Source organism: Brassica rapa, chromosome A02, assembly GCF_000309985.2.
Source record: "Brassica rapa cultivar Chiifu-401-42 chromosome A02, CAAS_Brap_v3.01, whole genome shotgun sequence".
NCBI lineage: Eukaryota > Viridiplantae > Streptophyta > Magnoliopsida > Brassicales > Brassicaceae > Brassica > Brassica rapa.
This window is the reverse complement of record NC_024796.2, coordinates 3370469-3392762: the sequence shown is the minus strand read 5'-3', so window position 1 is coordinate 3392762 and position 22294 is coordinate 3370469. Positions and strand designations below refer to the sequence as shown.

The 22294-nt window shown below is 37.4% G+C and overlaps 4 protein-coding genes across 7 annotated transcripts; 3 read left to right on the top strand and 1 right to left on the bottom strand.

Annotated features, from left to right (window-relative positions):
- Positions 1–479: 479 nt before the first annotated feature.
- LOC103851123 (protein DETOXIFICATION 25) lies at positions 480–4454 on the top strand. Of its 3 annotated transcripts, none has more exons than XM_009127954.3 (9): positions 480–723; positions 1077–1361; positions 1928–2469; positions 2551–2637; positions 2720–2776; positions 2899–3137; positions 3224–3342; positions 3449–3535; positions 3615–3713. In XM_009127954.3, exons 2-9 carry the CDS (start codon positions 1095–1097, stop codon positions 3711–3713), a joined length of 1497 nt encoding a protein of 498 aa, XP_009126202.1. In that variant the 5' UTR covers positions 480–723; positions 1077–1094. The 3 variants fall into 3 exon arrangements, with proteins under 3 accessions (XP_009126202.1, XP_009126203.1, XP_033140159.1); XM_009127955.3 differs by having other exon boundaries at positions 531–723; positions 1074–1361; XM_033284268.1 differs by lacking the exon at positions 480–723 and having other exon boundaries at positions 1095–1361; positions 3615–4454.
- Positions 4455–5296: 842 nt separating this feature from the next.
- Positions 5297–7297, top strand: LOC103851122. The gene is made up of 6 exons (XM_009127953.3): positions 5297–5623; positions 5837–6009; positions 6081–6133; positions 6374–6488; positions 6585–6707; positions 6786–7297. Exons 1-6 carry the CDS (start codon positions 5516–5518, stop codon positions 7144–7146), a joined length of 933 nt encoding a protein of 310 aa, XP_009126201.1. The 5' UTR covers positions 5297–5515; the 3' UTR covers positions 7147–7297.
- Positions 7298–7532: 235 nt separating this feature from the next.
- On the top strand, positions 7533–18259 carry LOC103851119 (disease resistance protein RML1B). Of its 2 annotated transcripts, XM_033284266.1 has the most exons (6): positions 7533–8140; positions 8216–8737; positions 9312–10377; positions 10451–10750; positions 10825–12330; positions 17698–18259. In XM_033284266.1, the coding sequence occupies exons 2-6, from the start codon at positions 8226–8228 to the stop codon at positions 18199–18201; spliced, it is 3888 nt and encodes a 1295-aa protein (XP_033140157.1). In that variant the 5' UTR covers positions 7533–8140; positions 8216–8225; the 3' UTR covers positions 18202–18259. The 2 variants fall into 2 exon arrangements, with proteins under 2 accessions (XP_033140157.1, XP_033140158.1); XM_033284267.1 differs by lacking the exon at positions 17698–18259 and adding an exon at positions 17386–17674 and having other exon boundaries at positions 7533–8737; positions 10825–12337.
- Positions 18212–21425, bottom strand: LOC103851120 (chromo domain-containing protein LHP1). The gene is made up of 6 exons (XM_009127952.3): positions 19803–21425; positions 19583–19608; positions 19412–19498; positions 18713–19339; positions 18575–18635; positions 18212–18473 (listed from the first exon to the last, which is right to left on the bottom strand). The coding sequence occupies exons 1-6, from the start codon at positions 20079–20081 to the stop codon at positions 18426–18428; spliced, it is 1128 nt and encodes a 375-aa protein (XP_009126200.1). The 5' UTR covers positions 20082–21425; the 3' UTR covers positions 18212–18425.
- Between the last annotated feature and the right edge of the window lie 869 nt (positions 21426–22294).

The window sequence follows — 22294 nt, the reverse complement described above, 5'->3', positions numbered from 1 at the left end:
GTATTTATTATGGTTTTATGCTGGTAAGCACCAATGAAACTAAAATCATTCAACTATTCATTCAGTAATAATCTGGATTAAAAATTAATGTATTAGGATACGCACATATGTGAATAAAATTAAATGTATATTTTAATTTATTTGTTTTATTAATTTATTAGATTTCCAATAATTTTTTTTATTATTTATATTTATAGATTTTAATTTATGTTTTAGTTTAAAATAAAATGCATTAATTAAAATTACAACATTAATTTTTTTGTATACAAATAAAAAACTTAAACGTAAAAAAGAAAATTTAAACAGACGAAGTATAAAACTAGCGATTTTTTTTCTTTTTATTTTCAGAAACTAGTAGTATTTTTTTATTGCACAAAAGCGATTAACATCATTCACTTTCTAAAACGTTTCCACATCAGAGTATATATGCATGTTTGTATCTTGTGTGTATATATAATATATCGACGCATCCTCCTTTACTTCTGTCTCTCACTATATAGCCAAGCGTTTTAGTTTTAGTCCACCACATTTTTCCCAGTGTGTCTGTGAGAGAAAACAAAATATCACACTTACTTTTCTTCTTTCATCTCCCTTTTCTTCTTCTTCTTACTTTGGTTTTCTTTTGAAATTTTCTGTGTAACACTTTGTTGCTCTCGATTCACCAAAAGAAAAATATTGTTCTTCGTTTCTCCGACTCTTTCCCCTTGAAACTAAGTTCGTCAGGTTAGTAAATCACTCAATACCTTAATAAAGTCACTTTAGAATATACTATATAACATACTACAAAGATGTATAATATACACATGCATGTATATATGGAGATATCTAGTGATGAATTTGGTGAAGAAAACCCTTTATCAAGAAATTAAAGAAAAAAAGTATTGGGAAATGAGGATATACGCTGGTCAGGATATCTAGTGGTCAGGATGTCTAGTGGTGAATAGCTGAATATATATGGTGAAGGAAACTTAAATTTTTCTTCTTAAAAGCAGGAGGAAATTTTGTTGAAGCGTAATTTATCTTTGTGGCATGTCTCTACATAAGTATTTAGTATTGTATTTTTCTTTTGATAGTAGAAATTAAAGAGGGGGAAAATGAGTGGAGGTGGTGGAGAAATGGAAGAGAGACTGCTAAGTGGGTCAGAGATAGAACAGAGGAGAGAGAGTCTCTACCTGAGAAAGAAAATTTGGAGTGAAGTAAAAAAAATGTGGAGAATAGCTTTACCATCTACTTTGTTCAGAGTGATGTCGTTTGGCTGCATAGTGGTGGCTCAAGCCTTCATTGGTCACAACAGTGAAATGGGTCTCGCTGCATATGCTCTCCTTCAAAGCACTTTCATTCGTTTCATCTATGGTGTTATGGTAAGCAATTTATGATCCATCGGTTTGAATCCAGGTGAACCACATATCGACACCATATATATATATATATATGATATTTTAGTGCTTTTATGTCGCCAGATATGTTAGTGTTTATAAGTTAAAAAAATTAAAACTACAGACAATATTTTCACTATAAAAGTTACTGGAACGGAAACATGCAAAACACAAACAAAAGTAAAAAGAAAACAATTTTGTCTCCGAAAAAAACAACTTTTGAAAACACCAAACGTGGTGGTTTAAATTGAAGGTAGGAAAAATGCCCTAAAATATAGTAGAAGCACACTGTATATGTAAAAAAGAGAGCAATCAAGGGATTAATTAGTTTGAACTTCAGAGTTAAGAAGAAAATTAGTTTGAACTTAGTCAATAATTAGCGTTTGCGTTCACAATTTGCAAATGACTTATTAGTACAAAACATTAAAATGTCATGGTTTGACATCTTTATAACATTATTTAAGCAAAAAAAAAAACCTAACGAATGAATTATGTGGAACCAAGATTGTATAATTAAATTTGCTGGTTATATATAATGTTTTCCGTTACAGGCAGGTATGTCAAGCGCGACGGAGACGCTATGTGGACAAGCCTACGGAGCACAACAATATCACATGATGGGGATCTATCTACAACGTTCTTGGATAGTAGACACATTTACAGCCACCCTTTTTGTCCCTTTCATAGTCTTTGCTGGTCCCATTCTTCGGTTACTAGGTCAAAACATTGAGATCACCAAGACCGTAGACGAGATCTACCTTTGGGTCATCCCTTATCTATACAGCCTCGTATTCACCATGACAATGCAAATGTACCTCCAAGCGCAGATGAAAAACGCTATCATAGGCGTTCTCTCGACCATAGCCTTGGTCTTGGACATTGTGGCCACTTGGTGGTTCGTGAGAGTGATGGGGATGGGAATCCATGGTGCGCTTCTAGGACTTAATCTAAGCTCGTGGTCAGTGGTTATAGCCGAGTTTGTGTACGTGTTTGGAGGGTGGTGCCCGCATACTTGGACCGGCTTTAGCACTGCTGCTTTTGTTGATCTTATTCCCATGCTCAAGTTATCCATTTCCTCTGGCTTCATGATTTGGTAATTTTAACTTTTTTCAGGGTAAAACATGATGACTAATATAATAATCGCACTCGACTGACTTTTTTTTTTTTTGAACAGCTTGGAGTACTGGTATATGAGCATCATCGTCTTAATGTCAGGATATACAAAGGATGCAAATATTGCAATTTCTGCGTTTTCCATATGGTATAACCTAGAATCCATTATGAAAGAAAATATGTAATGTTACTATACCATTTGAAAATTAAATCCTCAATTAATTTTGCAGCCAATATACCTACACATGGGAGTTGAACATATGCTTAGGCTTGTTGGGTGCAGCATGGTATGTAACTATAGACACTCATTTTAAAAATTCTGTAATAGATATGTACATATATATATATATATATATGTTCTGAATTAATGCTATGGTATATATGTGTTGCTATGTCTATTATATTGCAGCGTAAGAGTAGCAAACGAATTGGGAAAAGGAGACGCAGAAGCGGTGAGATTCTCAATAAAAGTGGTGCTTGTGGTATCAGCGGTGATTGGTGTGATATGCTCTGCTCTTTGTCTAGCGTTTGGTGGTCAAATTTCGTATTTGTTCTCTGATAGCCACCAAGTTTCAAAGGCAGTAGCTGATCTCTCCATCGTCCTTAGCATATCCATACTCTTAAACATCATCCAGCCCATTCTATCTGGTTAGAAATGATCAAACGCTTTTATTAGGCATATTTTAATATAATTACGGTGTATACTTCTAACCACAACTTCTGCATGTAAACAGGGGTAGCTATTGGAGCAGGGATGCAGAGTATGGTAGCATTTGTGAACTTGGCAACTTATTATGCAATTGGTGTTCCTTTAGGGTTCATCCTTATTAACATTTTCCATTTTGGTGTTAAGGTACGTAAAATATTACACGGTTTGCTAATTAAGTCATTTTTATTAGTTTATAATCGTAAAACTAATGATAATCTAATTAACCGATTTTGGATGCGTTTAACTACAGGGACTCTGGTCTGGAATGTTGGCTGGAGTTGGTATCCAAACGTTGATATTGTCTTATGTTATTTACAAGACTGACTGGGAAATGGAGGTAATTTACTTTGACCTCTATTCATAATTAATTAAAACTTTGAACAAAACTCAGGTTAATTTTTTTTATCTAACTACAGGTAAAGAAGACGAAGGAGCGTATGAAAACATGGACTCTAAAGTTACCTTCTGCAGAATCAAGTTCTACTATCTCGATGAGAGATGAAGAGAGGAAGTGATTATATATATATATATATATATATATATATATATATATATATCTAGTTTAAAGAAAATCTAAGAATATTCTTTTTGTCTTTTGAAAAAGAATATTTATGCATGGTATTCTGTGTTTTTGAACTCGTTTAAGAAAATGAAGTACCTTTGTTGAGATTGCATTATTAGGTTAATGCAACTCTCATAACTTTGTAACGAGGTTAATAAGGTCGATCTTTCTTTTATACTCGTACAAAAAAATTGTTATTCGGATTTTTGTTTTAGTTTATCTTTCTTTTGTCTACTTTATATATACCTTGAGTTTTGACTGTGGTATGTACTTTGGTTGTGGAAAAAATGATTTGTTTGAGTACTTGTAAACATGGGTTTTGACAAAGAGCTCTTATGTAGTATATTTCAAGGAAGTTTTACAAAAAAAAGCACATCAGTTTAGCATATACACTGATATCATTCCAATCCTTACACAACGATTTGCTGTCTGTCAGTGGATTTCATAAATGTCAAGTGATTAAGTGATGTCTCCGTGGAAAAAATAGCAAACCGTTATCTTGATGGTAAAATACACAGATAACAATCCAATCCTTACACATGTAGTTTGTTAATAACCTTTGCATCAGAGATTCTATTTGAGAACAAAGATAATGAAAGCAATGGCGACATCCTCCAACACATTTTGTTTGCAGTATGTTTTCTTCACTTTGTCTTTCTTTACAATTGAAAGAAGGTTTCATTGTTATTTGTTGTATGACTTTGCATCAGACAAGATGGCTCACAGCCTCTCCGACTAATATGACTTCAATATCTCATTAGAAAATATAGTCTTCTTAATGGTCAATTTTTTTTTTCAATTTTATCATTCTTTATATTTATATAATTTATACTAATTTTCTCGAGAAAAAGACTAGAATAGCACCAAACCAAGTTTTTGTTCTCAAAGTAGCATTCAAAACTCAAAGTCACAAAAATAGGTTTCATTAAAGCGGTAAATATACACTTATACCCTTTGGGTTAATTAATCCAAACCTTAGGGTTTAGAGTTAAGGGGTGGGGTTTTGGAATTAGGGTTTAAAATTTTATAAAAAATAAATACTAAAATAAAAATAAAAATTTAAAAATAGTTTCAAAAAAAGTATTTTTAAATTAAAAAAAGAAAATTTGAAAAAAAAATAAAAAAAAAATTCGAAAAAAAAATTTCAAAAAAAAAATTATAAAAATTTCGAATCTGAAAACATATAATCAGAAATAATTTTTTTTTTCATTTTTTTTATTTTTATTTTATTTATTTTTTATTTGTTTATTTAATTTTAAACCAAGGGTATTACAGATATTTTACCCTTTAATGAATGTCATTTTTGTGACTTTCTCCTTCTAGTGCTATTTTTGAGACATAAACTTCAAAATGTGCTATTATTGACAATTGCCCAATTTTCTTCTCTTGTCTATTCAAATGTATTTGTATATTATGATTTTCTGCTGGTCTAACTTTCCATTTTGTTTTTGTTATGCTCGTCTAAGTTTCTATTTTGCTAAGAGAAAAAAAAAACCATCTTTATTTAGCGTGATTTACACTCAAGGTGACTTTTTATTACATTATTTATTGCTCATATATAAATCTCAAGTCAATTCAAATTCCAGAGAGAAAGGTGCCTTCTCAATCTATAAATATTTCAAGAGTTTTGTACTTAATGTGGTATAAATTGAAACTAACGGGATCCTTTTGTAAATACATCAAACTACTCAAAGAACATGTGGATTTTACCAGCTCCCCCTGAGCTTACTCACTCACATCCACTGAACAAAAACGATGGCCTCGGCGATTTTTCCATCGCTCAGGTTAAGGCCCACCTTCTCCTCCGCCACGTCACCATCTTCCTCCGGCGATTTCAAACCCCGTCCAGCCGTCATTCTCCCGGTAATAAACCTCCCTTCCCCTGCTCTGATAGAGAATACCTATGTGTGGCTCCACAAAGATTTGTTTTTTTTTTTTTCATTCTTGGATCAGTTCTCTGTTTTCACTAACCTGCTTACTTGCTTTCTGCATTTTTACTTATAAAACGTCTTTATAGTCCAAAACTTTTGTTGTGTTATATTCTTCCTTTGTGGAATTGTTTTTTTTTTTGGTTAGGGTTTAGGCAACAACTCAGGAGACTACAAGAAGCTGGAGGTGACACTGGGTGAGTACGGTGTTCCTTCAGTGGTTGCAGCTGTATCAAGGCTTGATTGGTTTAGAAATGCAGCCGGTTTGGTTGATCCTGCCTACTGGCGCGGCACTCTCCGCCCACGTCCTGTTCTTGATTGGTATGAACTCACTCACTTGTTTGTCTTTTAGTTGTTTCAAATTATGAGTCTGGCTTATTATGTATGATCAGGTACTTGAAAAGAATTGATGATGCTGTCCGTGAAGCAAATGAGTTATCCCAAGGTAAAGTCTCATGATCTACAAATAGGGCCGGCCCTGAGAATTTGGAGGTCTTATACTATTTAGTAAAGATTTCAAAAGTTTATGGAGCCTAAATTATTTTGTTTACATTACATATAAAAGTTTCAAAAATTTTGGGGGCCTGAAACGAATGTTTTATTAGGCTTGGCCCAGGACGGGTCAGTACAATGATATTTGGACAAACTGGATAGATAAAATTTATTGGCTTTGTGTCACTTACAGGTAAAGGATTGTCTTTGATTGGACACTCAGCGGGAGGATGGCTTGCTCGAGTGTACATGGAAGAATACGGAACCGCTGATATCTCCTTGTTGCTGACACTTGGTACGCCTCACTTGTAGGTAACCAAAAGAAAAAAGTTCATTACTTTTTTTTTATAGAGTTTTCAAGAGATGTTGCTTTGACGTTTTTAACTGTGTGGTTTTGTATATAGACCACCACCGAGAGGACTATCAGGGGTTATTGATCAAACAAGAGGTCTTCTCTATTACGTTGAAGACAATTGTGCAAAAGCTGTTTACACTCCTGAGCTGAGATATGTCTGCATCGCCGGGAGGTAGTGTTTCTTCTTTTAGACCCATTGATGTTCATGTCTCCAAACTTGGGATTCTGATTTGGTAAGTTCATTGTGTAGATACATTCGTGGAGCTCCTTTAGTGGACAAGGCAGATGCAAACGTTGATTCTGATGTGACTGTTGGAATCGAAGGTGGTGAAGCCATCTCTGAGCTTGCATTAGCAAGCAACAAGACTGGGGATTCATCAGGGCCTAGCTTTCGTGCTCGTTTTGTAGGGCAAGGATACAAGCAAGTATGTGGAAGAGCTGATGTGTGGGGTGATGGAGTGGTTCCTGAGGTTTCAGCTCATCTTGAAGGTGCGCTTAACGTTAGCTTCGAAGGTGTTTACCATTCCCCTGTTGGTTCAGACGATGAAACCAGACCTTGGTATGGCTCACCGGTTATTGTAAAAGAATGGATTCACCACCTCCTGGAGTGAGTTCTGTAAAAACATTCATCATAACTTCCTCAAGAACTTGTTTTGTTCCATTGTCACCCAGATATTCAAACTCTAATCACATTATGTATTTATATTCTTCACTTCCGTCAAATGCCATCAAGTCTGAACATCTATCTAAGATTTTGGATAATTTTTGGGTAAAGACATGATTTTGAAGTTCGAGAATCATTGTACCGTAGAAATTTTATAAATTAATAATGTTGGAACTATAATATTTTATTAATTTATTGAGTTATTAATTTATTAAAAAATCTGTTTTAGAATATATTTTTTCTGGAATAAGAAAAATATTTAATTTTATGTTTTATACATTAATTAAAATTTTGAAATTCGATATTCAAATTGTTTTAATCATATTATTTGGTATATATAAAATATGTTTAATTTAAATGTTGTTGTACATATCATTTTATTAAATCTCATCAAAATATAAATGTTAAAAATATAAAGATAATATCATTGTGAATAAATGTTGGACAATTCTTTCAAATAGTCATTTTAAGTTTTTGTCACAAAAATAACATTCAAAGAAGATAATGATCAAAATAATCCTATTTATTTTGAAATTTTTAATATTTATTTTTTATTTTTTTAAAGTTAAAATCCTAAACTTCATCCTTTAACTCTAAACCTTAAATCTAAATTAATTAATCTTAAGGTAAAAATACATTTTTATCCTTTAATAAAATTTATTTTGATCATTTTTTTATTGAAGTTTATTTTTGTGACAAAAACTTATATTATAGAATTTCTCGTACATGTTTGTTTGTGCATATAAATTATTAATTTATTAGGACCATATATTTATAAAATTTTCTTAAAAGCATAGGTGTTGACGTGGACAAGCAATCATCATAAAAAAGCTTCAATAGTTGAACGAGACTTCCACATGTCGTTACGACGTTGGACGCTTGGCTTCAAAGACCTGTTCTGACAATCATTTTCATGGTTTCCAGGTTTAGAGAAGCACTGGGTGATGATAGATGGAAACCTGTTTACTCTAAATATAGCAAGGAGGAGAAAAATTTGACTGACTTTATCTGACGAGTGATGATGAGATGATGGAATCATACAAGCTTGGAAACAGAGTCATGGCTTCTCTTCCTTGTCATTCTCCTTCAGCCTCAGCCATCTGGAAAACGGACGTTTTCGTGAGTTTTAGAGGCGAAGACGTGCGCAAAACGTTTGTGAGCCATCTGTTCTGCGAGCTCGATCGGATGGGGATCAACGCGTTCAGAGACGACTTGGATCTCGAGAGAGGCAAGCATATCTCCTCAGAGCTTGTGGATACGATCAGAGGCTCCAGGTTCGCGGTCGTCGTGGTCTCTAGGAACTACGCATCTTCGAGCTGGTGCTTGGACGAGCTCTTGGAGATCATGGAACGTAAGAACACGGTTGATCAGAAGACAATCATACCCGTGTTCTACGAGGTTGATCCTTCTGATGTGAGAAGACAGACTGGGAGTTTCGGTGAGGGTGTTGAGAGTCATAGCGACAAGAAGAAGGTGATGAAATGGAGAGAAGCTTTGACGCAGTTAGCTGCTATATCTGGTGAAGATTCTCGGAACTGGTAAGTTTCTAAGATTTTGTGTGTTTTGGGCGCTTGGGTTAGGTTCGGATTCGGTTGATTAGGATTTTTGGATTTTTGGTACTATGCTTATAAGTCATGTTCGGATTTTACTAATTTTTGGGTCGGATTCGGTTCAGAAATGTCTGAAATAATCCAAAATATCTTTTTTTTTTAACTTAAGAAAATTAACAAAAATAATTAAAATATACAAATTATTTAAAAAATAATTAAAAACTAGTTAAACTACCTAAACTAATTAAAATATTTAAAATAACAAATAAAACAAACAACAAAGTTCTAAATTATCTTTATACACATATATATATATAAACAATTAAACATTAACATATTTAACTAATTTCGGATATTGTTGTATCCTAATTTCTCGGTTCGGGCTGTATCCAAACCCGAAAATACTAGATTCTTAAGTCAAATTTGGATATTTTTGTATAATAATCTTTTCGGTTCGGGTTAAAGTGGGACTTTGGTTTGGGGTAAAAAAAGCTCAGGCCTATCTGTGACTGTACATGTTTTAAAGTTATATAAAGTGATGAACCTTCATTTTGTGTGGTAGGAGGGATGAGTCGAAGCTAATTAAGAAGATTGTTAAAGACATATCTGATAGATTGGTTTCCACTTCACTGGATGATACAGATGAGTTGATTGGAATGAGTTCTCATATGGACTTTCTGCAGTCTATGATGTCTATAGAGGAGCAAGATGTTCGCACGGTAGGTATTTGGGGAATGGGTGGAGTTGGGAAAACTACTATTGCTAAATACTTATACAACAAGCTCTCATCTCGGTTTCAAGCTCATTGCTTCATGGAGAATGTGAAGGAAGTGTGTAACAGATATGGAGTTGAGCGTCTACAGGGAGAGTTCTTATGCAGAATGTTTCGAGAGAGAGACTCGGTTTCTTGTTCGAGCATGATAAAGGAAAGGTTCAGGCGTAAAAGGGTTTTGATTGTACTTGATGATGTAGATAGATCTGAGCAGCTGGATGGATTGGTTAAGGAGACTGGTTGGTTTGGTCCTGGAAGCAGAATCATTGTTACAACGAGAGATAGACATTTGCTAGTTTCTCATGGCATAGAACTGATATATAAAGTTAAGTGTTTACCCGAAAAAGAAGCTTTACATCTCTTTTGCAACTATGCTTTCAGAAACGAGACTATAGCTCCAGAGTTTAGGGTGTTAGCAGTTCAAGCTGTAAACTATGCTTTTGGTCTTCCACTGGCTTTGAGAGTTTTAGGTTCTTTCCTTTATCGAAGAGGCGAAAGAGAATGGGAAAGCACACTCGCTAGGCTTGAAACTTCTCCTCATAGTGATATCATGGAGGTTCTGAGAGTTAGCTACGATGGATTGGATGAGCAGGAGAAGGCTATTTTTCTCTACATATCATGTTTCTACAACATGAAGCATGTTGATTACGCCACAAGACTTCTTGATATCTGTGGCTATGCCGCTGAAATTGGTATCACGGTTCTCACTGAGAAGTCTTTGATAGTCATATCAAATGGATGCATAAAGATGCATGATTTGGTTGAACAGATGGGTAGAGAACTTGTACGCCGACAAGCTGAACGGTTTCTTTTATGGAGACCTGAAGACATCTGTGATCTGCTGTCAGAAACTACTGTGAGTTGTTCTCTTCTCCTAACTCTCTCATGTGTAAATAGTTTTTGATAGCTTCTTCTTTTCTATTTCTTAGGGAACAAGTGTTGTTGAAGGAATGTCACTTAACATGTCTGAAGTATCTGAGGTATTGGCTAGTGATCAAGGTTTTGAGGGATTGTCTAATCTCAAGCTTCTCAACTTCTATGATCTTTCATATGATGGAGAGACTAGAGTGCATCTACCTAATGGCCTCACTTATCTACCGCGCAAGCTTCGTTATCTACGCTGGGATGGATACCCTTTAAACTCTTTGCCTTCAAGGTTTCATCCGGAGTTTCTTGTTGAACTTTTTATGAGTAATAGCCATCTCCACTATCTTTGGAATGGAATCCAGGTAAAAAAATTCTCCACATGTCACTGTTGGCTACTTTTGCTACTGGATTATAACCATTTTTTTTTTATCTTCAGCCTCTTAGGAAACTGAAGAAGATGGATCTTTCTCGTTGTAAATACCTAATCGAAATTCCGGATCTCTCAAAAGCCACAAACCTTGAGGAACTCAACCTTTCCTATTGCCAAAGCTTAACTGAGGTTACTCCATCTATCAAAAACCTCCAGAAACTTTATTGTTTCTACTTGACTAACTGCACCAAACTCAAGAAGATACCAAGTGGAATCGCTTTGAAGTCGCTTGAAACAGTTGGAATGAACGGATGCTCAAGCCTAATGCATTTTCCAGAGTTTTCTTGGAATGCCAGAAGACTCTACCTGAGCAGTACAAAGATAGAGGAACTGCCATCATCGATGATCAGCCGTCTCTCTTGTCTGGTTGAGTTGGATATGTCAGATTGCCAGAGTATCAGGACTCTTCCGAGTTCTGTAAAGCACTTGGTGTCACTTAAATCACTGAGTTTGAACGGTTGCAAACATCTTGAGAACCTCCCGGACTCATTACTGAGCCTCACATGTCTTGAAACGCTTGAAGTGTCTGGTTGCCTTAACATCAACGAGTTCCCTCGCCTTGCCAAGAACATAGAAGTTCTGCGTATATCTGAGACATCGATTAATGAAGTTCCTGCAAGAATCTGTGATCTCTCTCAGCTTAGGTCCTTGGATATTTCAGGAAATGAAAAACTTAAATCACTTCCGGTAAGCATTTCTGAGTTAAGATCACTTGAAAAGCTCAAGCTCTCTGGCTGTTGTGTACTTGAGAGCCTTCCGCCAGAGATTTGTCAGACAATGAGCTGCTTGAGGTGGCTTGATTTGGAAAGGACCAGCATCAAAGAACTGCCTGAAAACATTGGTAATTTGATAGCTCTCGAGGTGCTTCAAGCTGGAAGAACAGCGATAAGACGAGCACCATTGTCTATTGCAAGACTTGAACGTCTGCAAGTTTTAGCAATCGGGAATAGCTTCTATACCTCACAAGGTCTGCATTCTCTATGTCCTCACTTATCAATATTTAATGACTTGAGAGCTCTGTGCCTAAGCAACATGAACATGATAGAGATCCCAAACAGTATTGGTAACTTGTGGAGTCTATCAGAACTAGATTTGAGTGGTAACAACTTTGAACACATCCCCGCGAGCATCAGACGACTCACCAGGCTGAGCAGACTGGATGTTAACAATTGTCAGAGACTTCAAGCACTGCCTGATGACCTTCCACGGCGTCTCTTGTATATCTACGCCCATGGCTGCACATCACTAGTGAGTATCTCAGGCTGCTTCAAGCCTTGTTGTCTGCGCAAGCTTGTAGCGAGCAACTGTTACAAACTGGATCAAGAGGCACAGATTCTCATCCACCGTAACATGAAGCTAGATGCAGCAAAACCAGAACACTCTTATTTTCCTGGAAGAGATGTGCCATCTTGTTTCAATCACCAAGCCATGGGATCTTCCTTGAGAATACGTCAACCATCATCTGACATTCTGGGATTTTCCGCATGCATCATGATTGGAGTTGATGGAGAGTTGATAGGTATAAACATACTTATTCGAGAAGAAGGTGGAAAGGAGCTGAGCTGGCAAGTGAGAAGGGAGCTGAGGAGCTTAAGTGACACGTGGAAATCATCAGAAGAAAGAGGGATGAGTATAAATAGATTTGTAGAATGGCAGTTAGAGATCATCGATCATTTTACAATAATATTGATCTAAGCGTATGAGCTTGATCCTTACTCGTATGAGAGTGAGAGATTCGATCGTATGAGATCGTCTCTATTGTTGTAATTTGATTGAGCAAACCTTTATAAGAAGTATTCAGTTGAGTATAGACTTTTATACTTAACAATTGGTGCGGTGAGCGTGTTCGTTACGACGCGACGGTGGGAATCGAGCTGATCGGAGCTTGATTTGAGCTGCGGAGAGTAGTTCCGGCGAAGAGAAGTTTACCGGCGAAATCGTAAGAATGTCGAAGGCGAAAGTTGGGGAGCCCAGTCCGTCGCGAGACGAAACGGAGGAGGAAACCGATAACGAGTTGCAAGATATGGATCTAGAGTTCTTGAAAGGAGGCTACATTCGATTGAATCGCGCAAGAAAAGAAGCAGATGCTCGATTCGAGGAGCTCAATCAACGACTCGGTTCTATCTTACAGATCTTGGAGAAGTCAAACAATCGCAACGACGATCGTCCTCATCACGATCCAAGATCATCTAATCCTCAGGTATATCACTCGAACTGGGAACGAAATCCGGAGGAACGAGTGCTAGGTTATCGATCTGGTGATATGAATCTTGCAAACAGAGAATCGATGCTGCGAAAGATTGAAATGCCACTGTTCTCCGGGAAGCAACCTTACGTTTGGATTACGGAGGTCGAACGTTGGTTTAGTATTGGGAAGTATGATGACACAGAAAGGTTGGAATTGGTGGGGCTGAGTCTGGAAGGAAAGGTGAAGAAATGGTTTGGATGGGAGTTGAAAAGAAGAGGATTCAGAGATTGGAGGGAGTTCAAAGAGAAATTGGTATTGAGATTTGCTGAATCTATTGAAGAAGAACCAGAAATACGCTTGTTTTCTATCAAACAGACGGGGTCTGTAAGCGATTACATCTCGGAGTTTGAAGAATTGTCAGGGTTGGTTAAAGGATTGGATGATAATCTTTTGATCAAGATTTTTTACACGGGGCTCAACCAAGAGATGAAGGAAGTGATAAGAATAAAGGAGCCAGTGGGATTGGAAAATCATATTGCTGCTGTGTTGAGAATGGAGTCTAGTGCCTTTTGCAAGGTGGTGAGTGAAGCAACTAAACATGACAAGATCGAGCACAAGCAGCATCAACACAACCCACTAAGGTCTTCGTCCCATTACAATTCTCACAGAAGATATGTTGATAGTGAGAATAAGTTTACGAGTGCGGGAGGATCTTCTTCTACGACCGCTCAACAAAAGAAGGAGAGTGAGAATAGCAGTAGTAATGAGAGTAAAGTGAAGAAATACACTAATGAAGAATTGGACAGGATGCGTAAAGAATTCATTTGTTTCAAATGTGGAGCTAAGGGATGGACAAGAGCTCACAAATGTCCAAATAAAGATGTAAGAGTGATGACTACACTCAACGGGTTACAAATGGAAGTCGTGGAGGATCAAGAGGACGACGGAGAAGAGTTCTTCTTTGAGGCTCAGATGCAAGAGTTATGCACATTGTCATTAAACTCGTATTTGGGTGTTGGTTCGCCAAAGACCACCAAGTTATATGGAAAGATTCAGAAGACTGATGTGATAGTGATGCTAGACAGTGGGGCATCTCACAATTTCATTACTCCATCGATTGTGACGAAACTTAAGTTGAAAGTTTGTGCAGAAACAAGTTTCGACATCTTGCTAGGAAATGGAGCCTCAGTCAACAGTTTGGGCGTGTGCAGAGAGGTTTCGTTCCAACTAGCAGATGCGACTTTCACATCAGATTTTATAGCTTTGGAACTCGGAATGGTTGATGTTATTTTAGGCATTCAATGGCTCGAGACCTTAGGAAGATGTGAGGTGGATTGGAAGGAACAAGAACTGTCCTTTATTCATGGAGGAGTTAAAGTGACATTGTTCGGGGATCCATCACTCCACACTTCCAAGCTCTCTATGAAGTCTTTGTCTCCTATTTCTACTAAGGTAGTAAAAGGAAGAGAAGAGCTTTTCACTATCTCTAGTGGGGTAACATCAACCGATCCTATGATTCCGGATAAGCTGTTAGACGTACTGGCTGAGTTTGATCAGGTGTTTGCATTGCCGACGGCTTTGCCTCCTTTTAGAGGAAAGAATCATGCGATCAATCTCAAACCAGGGGTGACTGCTATCTCTGTGAGACCATATCGTTACCCACACAACACTAAGGTGGTGATGGAACAAATGGTCTGCGAAATGTTGGAAGCAGGGATAATCAGAGAGAGCACAAGTCCGTTCTCAAGTCCAGTTTTGTTGGTAAAAAAGAAAGACGGATCATGGAGGTTTTGTATTGATTACAGGGCATTGAACAAGGCTACGATACCGGATAAATTCCCAATTCCTGTAATTGATCAACTATTGGATGAGTTGTATGGCGCCTCCGTTTTTTCTAAGCTGGACTTACGCTCGGGCTATCATCAAATCCGTATGCAAGAAGAAGACATCCCAAAGACTGCTTTCAGGACAGTAGAAGGGCATTATGAGTTCCTAGTGATGCCATTTGGACTCACAAATGCGCCGGCTACATTCCAAGCATTGATGAACTCCATTTTCAAGCCATATCTTCGAAAATTCGTTCTCGTATTCTTTGATGATGTGCTAATATACAGTAAGACTGTCGAGGAACACGCTGAACATTTACGGCTGGTACTTTCAGTGTTACAGGAGCATAAGTTGCTGGCTAACCGTAAGAAGTGTTCGTTTGGTCTTCAGCAGATTGAGTATTTGGGTCATATCATATCCAAGAACGGCGTAGCGACTGATGCGATCAAAACCCAGTGTATGAAAGAGTGGCCATTGCCGAAATCAGTGAAACAATTGAGAGGATTTTTGGGACTAACAGGCTATTACAGGCATTATGTGAAAGGTTATGGTTCGATCGCAAGACCATTGACAGAATTACTAAAAAAGGACGGTTTTCAGTGGTCTAAAGAAGCAGAGTTGGCGTTTGATTCACTTAAGAAAGCAATGGTAGAAGCACCGGTTCTAGCTTTACCAAACTTTGAAAAACCTTTTGTTATTGAGTCAGATGCATCAGGCTTTGGCGTAGGGGCTGTATTGATGCAGGATGGTAAACCAATTGCGTTCTTCAGTCACGGTTTAACAGAGAGAGAGCAGTTGAAACCAGCTTATGAACGCGAGCTGATGGCAGTGGTTTTGGCGGTTCAGAAATGGAAGCACTACTTGTTGGGGCGTCAGTTTGTGGTTCATACAGATCATCGAAGCTTAAAATACCTGTTGGAACAGAAGGAGGTAAATATGGAATATCATCGCTGGCTGACGAAGTTATTGGGCTTTGATTTTATCATCGTGTACAGGCCAGGTTGTGATAATAAGGCAGCGGATGGTTTATCAAGGATTGAGAGGAACGTGGTGAGAGAGATGAGTTCGCTGTTGTTGGCTCTTACTATACCAGCAGCACTTCAAGTGGAGGATATATATAAGGAGATTGAAGCGTGTGTAGAGATTCAGAAGAAAATTCAGTGGATTAAGGAAGGCAAAATTGTTAATGACAAGTTTAGAGTGATTGATGGAAAGCTCTGGTACAAACGCAGATTGGTCATACCAAAGGATTCAGCCTCCATTCCACTACTGTTATCAGAATATCACGATGGTCAACAAGGAGGACACTCAGGAGTTCTAAAAACAGTTAAGCGGATTCAGTCGATGTTTCATTGGGAGGGTCTGTATCAGAGGGTGCAGAAGTATGTTTCTGAGTGTAACATTTGCCAAACTCACAAATATTCTACACTAGCACCAGCAGGATTGTTGCAGCCATTACCCATTCCGAATCGTATTTGGGAAGATGTGTCAATGGATTTCGTGGAAGGGCTTCCAGGTTCTCAAGGGGTTAATGTGATCATGGTGGTGGTTGATCGGCTTAGCAAATATGCTCACTTCGTTGGACTGAAACACCCGTTTACTGCGGTAGAGGTGGCTTCAAAATTCGTTTCTGAGGTTGTTAAGCATCATGGTTTTCCGCGTTCAATTGTCTCTGACAGAGATCGAGTGTTCTTGAGTTCGTTTTGGAAGGATTTGTTCAGAGCTTCGGGAACTAAACTCAAGTACAGCACAGCTTTTCACCCACAAACGGATGGCCAAACGGAAGTGTTAAACAGATGTATGGAGACGTATCTCAGGTGTTTTGCGTCCAGTCATCCAAGAACGTGGCACAAATTTTTATCTTGGGCTGAACTATGGTACAATACATCTTTTCATACAGCTTTGAAAGCTACTCCTTTTCAAGTGGTTTATGGTAGGGAGCCACCAGCTATTGTTCGTTTTGAAGAAGGTTCAACGAACAATTATGATTTGGAGATGGCTTTACGCGAACGTGATGCGATGTTGGTTCAGATTCAGCAGCATTTGCTGCGTGCTCAACATTTGATGAAAGCAAGTGCGGATAAGCATCGTAGAGAGTTGAGTTTTGCAGTAGGGGATTGGGTATATTTGAAGCTAAAACCATTCAGGCAACACACTGTGGTCCGTCGTTACTGTCAAAAGCTGGCAGCCAAATATTTTGGGCCTTATGAGATCAGTGAGCGCATTGGGAAGGTTGCTTATCGATTAAAGTTACCAGACGAGGCTCGTATTCATCCTGTGTTTCATATCTCGCAATTGAAGGCAGCGCTGGGACATGGACAGTTTGTGCAAGCCATTCCTCCTGTTTGTTCTGATTTGACTGATATGGTTCTGCAACCAGAGAACATCGTTGCATCACGAGTCACGGAGGCTGGCAAGGAAGAGTTGTTGGTGAAATGGAGGGATCGTTTGGATCATGACAATACGTGGATGTTGCTGGAGGAGTTTAGGCTGCAATTTCCGTCATACAAGCTTGAGGGCAAGCTTAATTTCAAAGGGGGGAGTATTGATAGGTATAAACATACTTATTCGAGAAGAAGGTGGAAAGGAGCTGAGCTGGCAAGTGAGAAGGGAGCTGAGGAGCTTAAGTGACACGTGGAAATCATCAGAAGAAAGAGGGATGAGTATAAATAGATTTGTAGAATGGCAGTTAGAGATCATCGATCATTTTACAATAATATTGATCTAAGCGTATGAGCTTGATCCTTACTCGTATGAGAGTGAGAGATTCGATCGTATGAGATCGTCTCTATTGTTGTAATTTGATTGAGCAAACCTTTATAAGAAGTATTCAGTTGAGTATAGACTTTTATACTTAACAAGAGTACTCAATGAACGATCTCAAGATACGTTGCTCTTGTATCTTAAAAAGGGTTGATGATGCTCAAGAGCTGGTTGTTATGGATGAGCTATGGTATCCTGATCCAAAAGCTTTCGCAAACATGAGTTTTGGATCAGATCATCTTCTGTTGTTCAGCAGAAGTTGCATGTCCATGGGAGCTTACAACGAAGTCTTCTTTGAATTTTCAATCGAAAACACAAACGGAGATTCTTCTACTAACCTGCTGGTAGAGGTTAAGAAGTGTGCAGTGCACCTCATAACGTTTAAAGACATGTTACAAGAGGAGCATGAAAGCTCATCCTCCTCACAACAGTTCTCTAATGACGACAATGAGAACATTCATGATCCTGATTTGGAAGAATTAGATGAAGCAGGGGTTCCGAAAAGAAGACCTGATGACTTGCATAAGGAGCAACCAAATCCAAAGAAGATCAAGTTTCTTCCTGTTCCTTCAAAATTACATCAACTGATTGATACACCACAGTGAAGGTTGTTGGTTTGCTGTAACTTTGTATTCATGCGTTAGATATATATATTTTTTGATCTTTGAACATGCAAGTTTAACAAAATCTCAGCTCAAGAAAAGCACCAAGTCTAAGTGACAATAACGAACCAGAGAAGATAAAAAAACAACTTGCCACTACCTCGACTCTACACGTTGATCTTCTAATCTTTTTTGCTACCTACAAAGTGCTGTGTACAAACAAATTCTTATCTTTCGGGATTGTACTTGAGATGTTGCTCGTAGAATTCAATCAGCTGGGGTCACAAAAAAAAAAAACACAGAATAGGAAAGCTTTTAGAACTATTCCATATGAGTAAAAATGCAGAAAGAAAAAGCTCTAAAGATTAAACCTTACCAGAAGAGGATTGTGAGCCTTGAGAAACCTGTTGTCTACCGTTACTTCCTTCCCATCAGACCTATGAGTAGTAAGTAGCCAAATAAGTATGAACTCAAATGTGAAAAAAGTGACCAAAGTGCAAAGAGACAGACAAACCTCAACGCCGAAAAGGTCACCAACGCGTCTTGTACATTGTTTGTTATAGATGAAGAGAATCTCACTGGCTTGATGATCCTCACAATGTCTAATTCCTCCGCTTTGCTTTTCTGAGACAGATTGTTATTGTGATGTGGTTCTACCATTCTACCAAAAGAGTCTAAATCTGGTGTCAGATTCTGATCTGTAGTGTGGTTGTTGTTGTTGTTACTTGTGGTTCCGTCTTGTTTGAATCTTTTCACAGAACCAGACTTTCTCCGCTTAGCACCTATGAAACCACTGTTCTTATCAAACTCCTTGAGAAACCCATTTGCTCTTACACTATCACCTTCACAACCAATGCCTGGTCCCCTTAACTCATTAAGCGTCGGATCATATTCCTTCAAACTAACTCGTCTGACCATACCAACACTCCCACTGTTAGCTTCACCTTGGTTGGTGGTGGCTACATAGCCACTGAGGTCGAGTGGACCGCGAATACCAGGGAGGCTAGAGTTGTTAAGAGATGTAGAAGACTCAGACTTCTCAGCAGCATCATAACCAAAACGTTGCTGCTTCTTCTTCAGCTGAGAATAAGGACCTGCGTATTTGCGCTTCTTCTTCCTACCAGGCTTCCCTGGCCTCAAACTATTGATACAAGAAAAGCAAATTAGTATACCACATGTAACTGCTCACATTAAGATTAAGATATGCACTAACCTTCCTTCAAATGAATCAATAACATCAGCAATAGAGTGTAGATTCTCTAGAGGCTCCCATGTGTTGGCAGTTTCAGGCCATCCCCGCCTTTTCACAATTATGTAAAAAAAAAAGCATTATGTTACACTGACTTGAAAATGAAACTTGAGTATTGATTATTGAAGAACTCACCATTTAATTAGATACTGCACCTTCCCCTATGATCAATAAGAATATATTAAAACATTAAAGCTAGTAAAATCATCATTAAATCAGATTCTGGTTCCTCCTAAACTACTCAAATTCAAACCACATTTGTAAGAAATGAACAATGTAGAGAATGTGAAGAGGGTTACATACTAATCTTAAAACCACACTTGCTGTAATAAGAAGAAGAAGAAAAGGAACTTACTTTTCTAACTCTCTTACGGCGAATAGCTTCGATTTCGAAGTAGCCTTCATCTAGCTTTGACCTCTCCTCTTTAGCTTCTTCTTCTCCTCCTTCTTCTTCATCCTCTTCTTCTTCTTCCCCATCCTCCGTACGCATGTCATCATCACCCATCTCGCCAAGAATCGACGCTCCATCTTCACTGCCGTCTCCTCCACTTCTTTTCCCGCTTCCTCCGACTGTTTCAGCCTCACCAGCGTCATTCACAACATGGGTTTTCTTCTTGACACTTGCCCCTTTCATTTGCTTCTTGAGAGTGTTGGAGCTGAAAGATGAAGGTGGCTTATCTGTTAATCGCGTTTATCCTTGTGGAAAAATCAACGAATGTTGGGAGGAAGGAGGAAAGACTGAAACTTTATCAAATTTCTGAGGTTTTTCTTTGGACAAGTTTGCAGCAGCAAGAGGACCTGAGCTGTCCTGTCGAAGACCAGTTTTTTCCACCTTTTCAGTGTCCTTTTTATATATAGAAAAACAGCAAAATTTTGTATTACAATTTTTTTTTTTTTGAAATTAAATAAGACTTAATTATAATAACTAATGCGAAAATAATAAATATTTTTCAGTTGACAAAGAAATGACTTACGAATAATAAGAAAACTAGATCTTAACAGATTATTTTATGACTAATTTTTTTACTGATAACTTAATAAATATTTTGCTAATTTGTATTTAAAATATTTTTACATTATAATCAACGTTTTTAAATTTGATCCAAACCCGTGATCAAATCGGTTAATCCAGTGATCCAAAAATTCGATTTAAAATTTTAAAAATATCCATATTTAAAAAAATTACTGTAATCCGAGACCAATCGATGAACCAATTGATGACCGATATGTATAAAGATACACGAGAAAGAAAATGATATTTTTTCCTCACAAATAAAAATGGAATATTTTTCTTATGAAAATAGAAAAAGGTAGCTATGAAAAACTCTCTTTATGAATAATAATATGATACAACAAACAACCATAAAACTCCCTTTCAATAGGCCTAAACAAAATTAGATTAAGGCCATGTTCGTTTGTTCACCCAGGTGATCCATCTGGGTAAAGAAGTAAATTGATGTTTGTTTTGTGCATTATAATGCTACATCCATATGGATCACCCAACAGAATTTTTAAAAACTTATTTCAAACTTTCACCCAAATGAAGGTGAGTCTTGATGGTGCATCTGGATGCAGATGCATCTAGTTCAGTCAAAAATGATAAATGACAAAAATGACCTTTTAAAATCAAAATATTATTTTCAAACCGTAAATTCTATTTTTTGCATATATATTTTTCCGCTATAACTAAAAAATGCATTTTCTCGCAAAAACTGAAAAACACAATTTTTCGCTAAAACCGCAAGATGCGTTTTTCAGCAAAAAAAAAACATAAAACACACATTTTCATAAAAACACATTTTTCGGCTAAACCAGTAAAACTGCACTTTTCGACCAAAACTGAAAAAACTCATTTTCCCGCCAAAACCGCAAAAGCATTTTCCCGCCAAAACTGGAAAAACGCATTTTTTCGCCAAAACCGAAAAATCGCATTTTCCCGCTAAAACCGAAAAACACAATTTTCCAGCTAAAACCGGAAAACAGAATTTTCCCGCCAAAACCGGAAAACGGAATTTTCTCGCCAAAACCGGAAAAACGTATTTTCCGCTAAAACCAGGAAAATACATTTTTCCGCCAAAACCGGAAAAATGTATTTTTCCGCCAAAACCGGAAAAATGTATTTTTCCGCCAAAACCGGAAAAATGTATTTTTCCGCCAAAACCGGAAAATTGTATTTTCCCGCCAAAACCGGAAAAATGTATTTTCCCGCCAAAACCGGAAAAGTGTATTTTCCTGCCAAAACCGAAAAAAACGTATTTTCCCGCCAAAACAGAAAAATGCATTTTTCCGCCAAAACCGGAAAAGCGCATTTTCCCGCCAAAATCGGAAAAATGTATTTTCCCGTCAAAACCGCAAAATGCTTTTCCCGCCAAAATCGCGAAAAAAAACTTTTTCCGCCAAAATCGTGAAAAAAAACTTTTCCCGTCAAAAACACTTTTCCTGCCAAAACTTCAAAACACACTTTTTCCGTCCAAAACGCAAAAACGTATTTTTTCCACCAAATCCATAAAACGTATTTTTTCGGCAAAACCATAAAAATGCATTTTTTCGCGAAAAACACATATTTTCTCAAAAACCGCAAAAATATTTTCGGCCAAAACCGTAAAAATGCTATTTTTCCATCGAAACGTAAAAAATTATATTTTAGTCATTTTATTAACAAGTCTACCTGGATGCAGATGAAAATTAAAAAATGAAAAGCAAAGGAACATAGTTGCATTCAGATGATTCATCTGGATGTATGGACGAAATGAAGAAACAAACAACATCCAGATGGAACATCTCGATAACACGTTTAGATGGATCCATCTTCTAGATGTACAAACCAACAGGGCCATGGTATTACAA

Coding starts and splice junctions, on each gene's coding strand:
- LOC103851123 (XM_033284268.1), top strand. CDS start 1,095: ATGAGTGGAGGTGGTGGAGAAATGGAAGAGAGACTGCTAAGTGGGTCA. Junction 1,362..1,927: donor GTTTCATCTATGGTGTTATG/GTAAGCAATTTA, acceptor TTTCCGTTACAG/GCAGGTATGTCAAGCGCGAC. Junction 3,536..3,614: donor AGACTGACTGGGAAATGGAG/GTAATTTACTTT, acceptor ATCTAACTACAG/GTAAAGAAGACGAAGGAGCG.
- LOC103851122 (XM_009127953.3), top strand. CDS start 5,516: ATGGCCTCGGCGATTTTTCCATCGCTCAGGTTAAGGCCCACCTTCTCC. Junction 6,010..6,080: donor CCACGTCCTGTTCTTGATTG/GTATGAACTCAC, acceptor ATGTATGATCAG/GTACTTGAAAAGAATTGATG. Junction 6,489..6,584: donor ACACTTGGTACGCCTCACTT/GTAGGTAACCAA, acceptor TTTTGTATATAG/ACCACCACCGAGAGGACTAT.
- LOC103851119 (XM_033284266.1), top strand. CDS start 8,226: ATGATGGAATCATACAAGCTTGGAAACAGAGTCATGGCTTCTCTTCCT. Junction 8,738..9,311: donor GGTGAAGATTCTCGGAACTG/GTAAGTTTCTAA, acceptor TTTGTGTGGTAG/GAGGGATGAGTCGAAGCTAA. Junction 10,378..10,450: donor ATCTGCTGTCAGAAACTACT/GTGAGTTGTTCT, acceptor TCTATTTCTTAG/GGAACAAGTGTTGTTGAAGG.
- LOC103851120 (XM_009127952.3), bottom strand. CDS start 20,081: ATGAAAGGGGCAAGTGTCAAGAAGAAAACCCATGTTGTGAATGACGCT. Junction 19,499..19,582: donor GTGCAGTATCTAATTAAATG/GTGAGTTCTTCA, acceptor AATTGTGAAAAG/GCGGGGATGGCCTGAAACTG. Junction 18,474..18,574: donor AGGCTCACAATCCTCTTCTG/GTAAGGTTTAAT, acceptor TTGTGACCCCAG/CTGATTGAATTCTACGAGCA.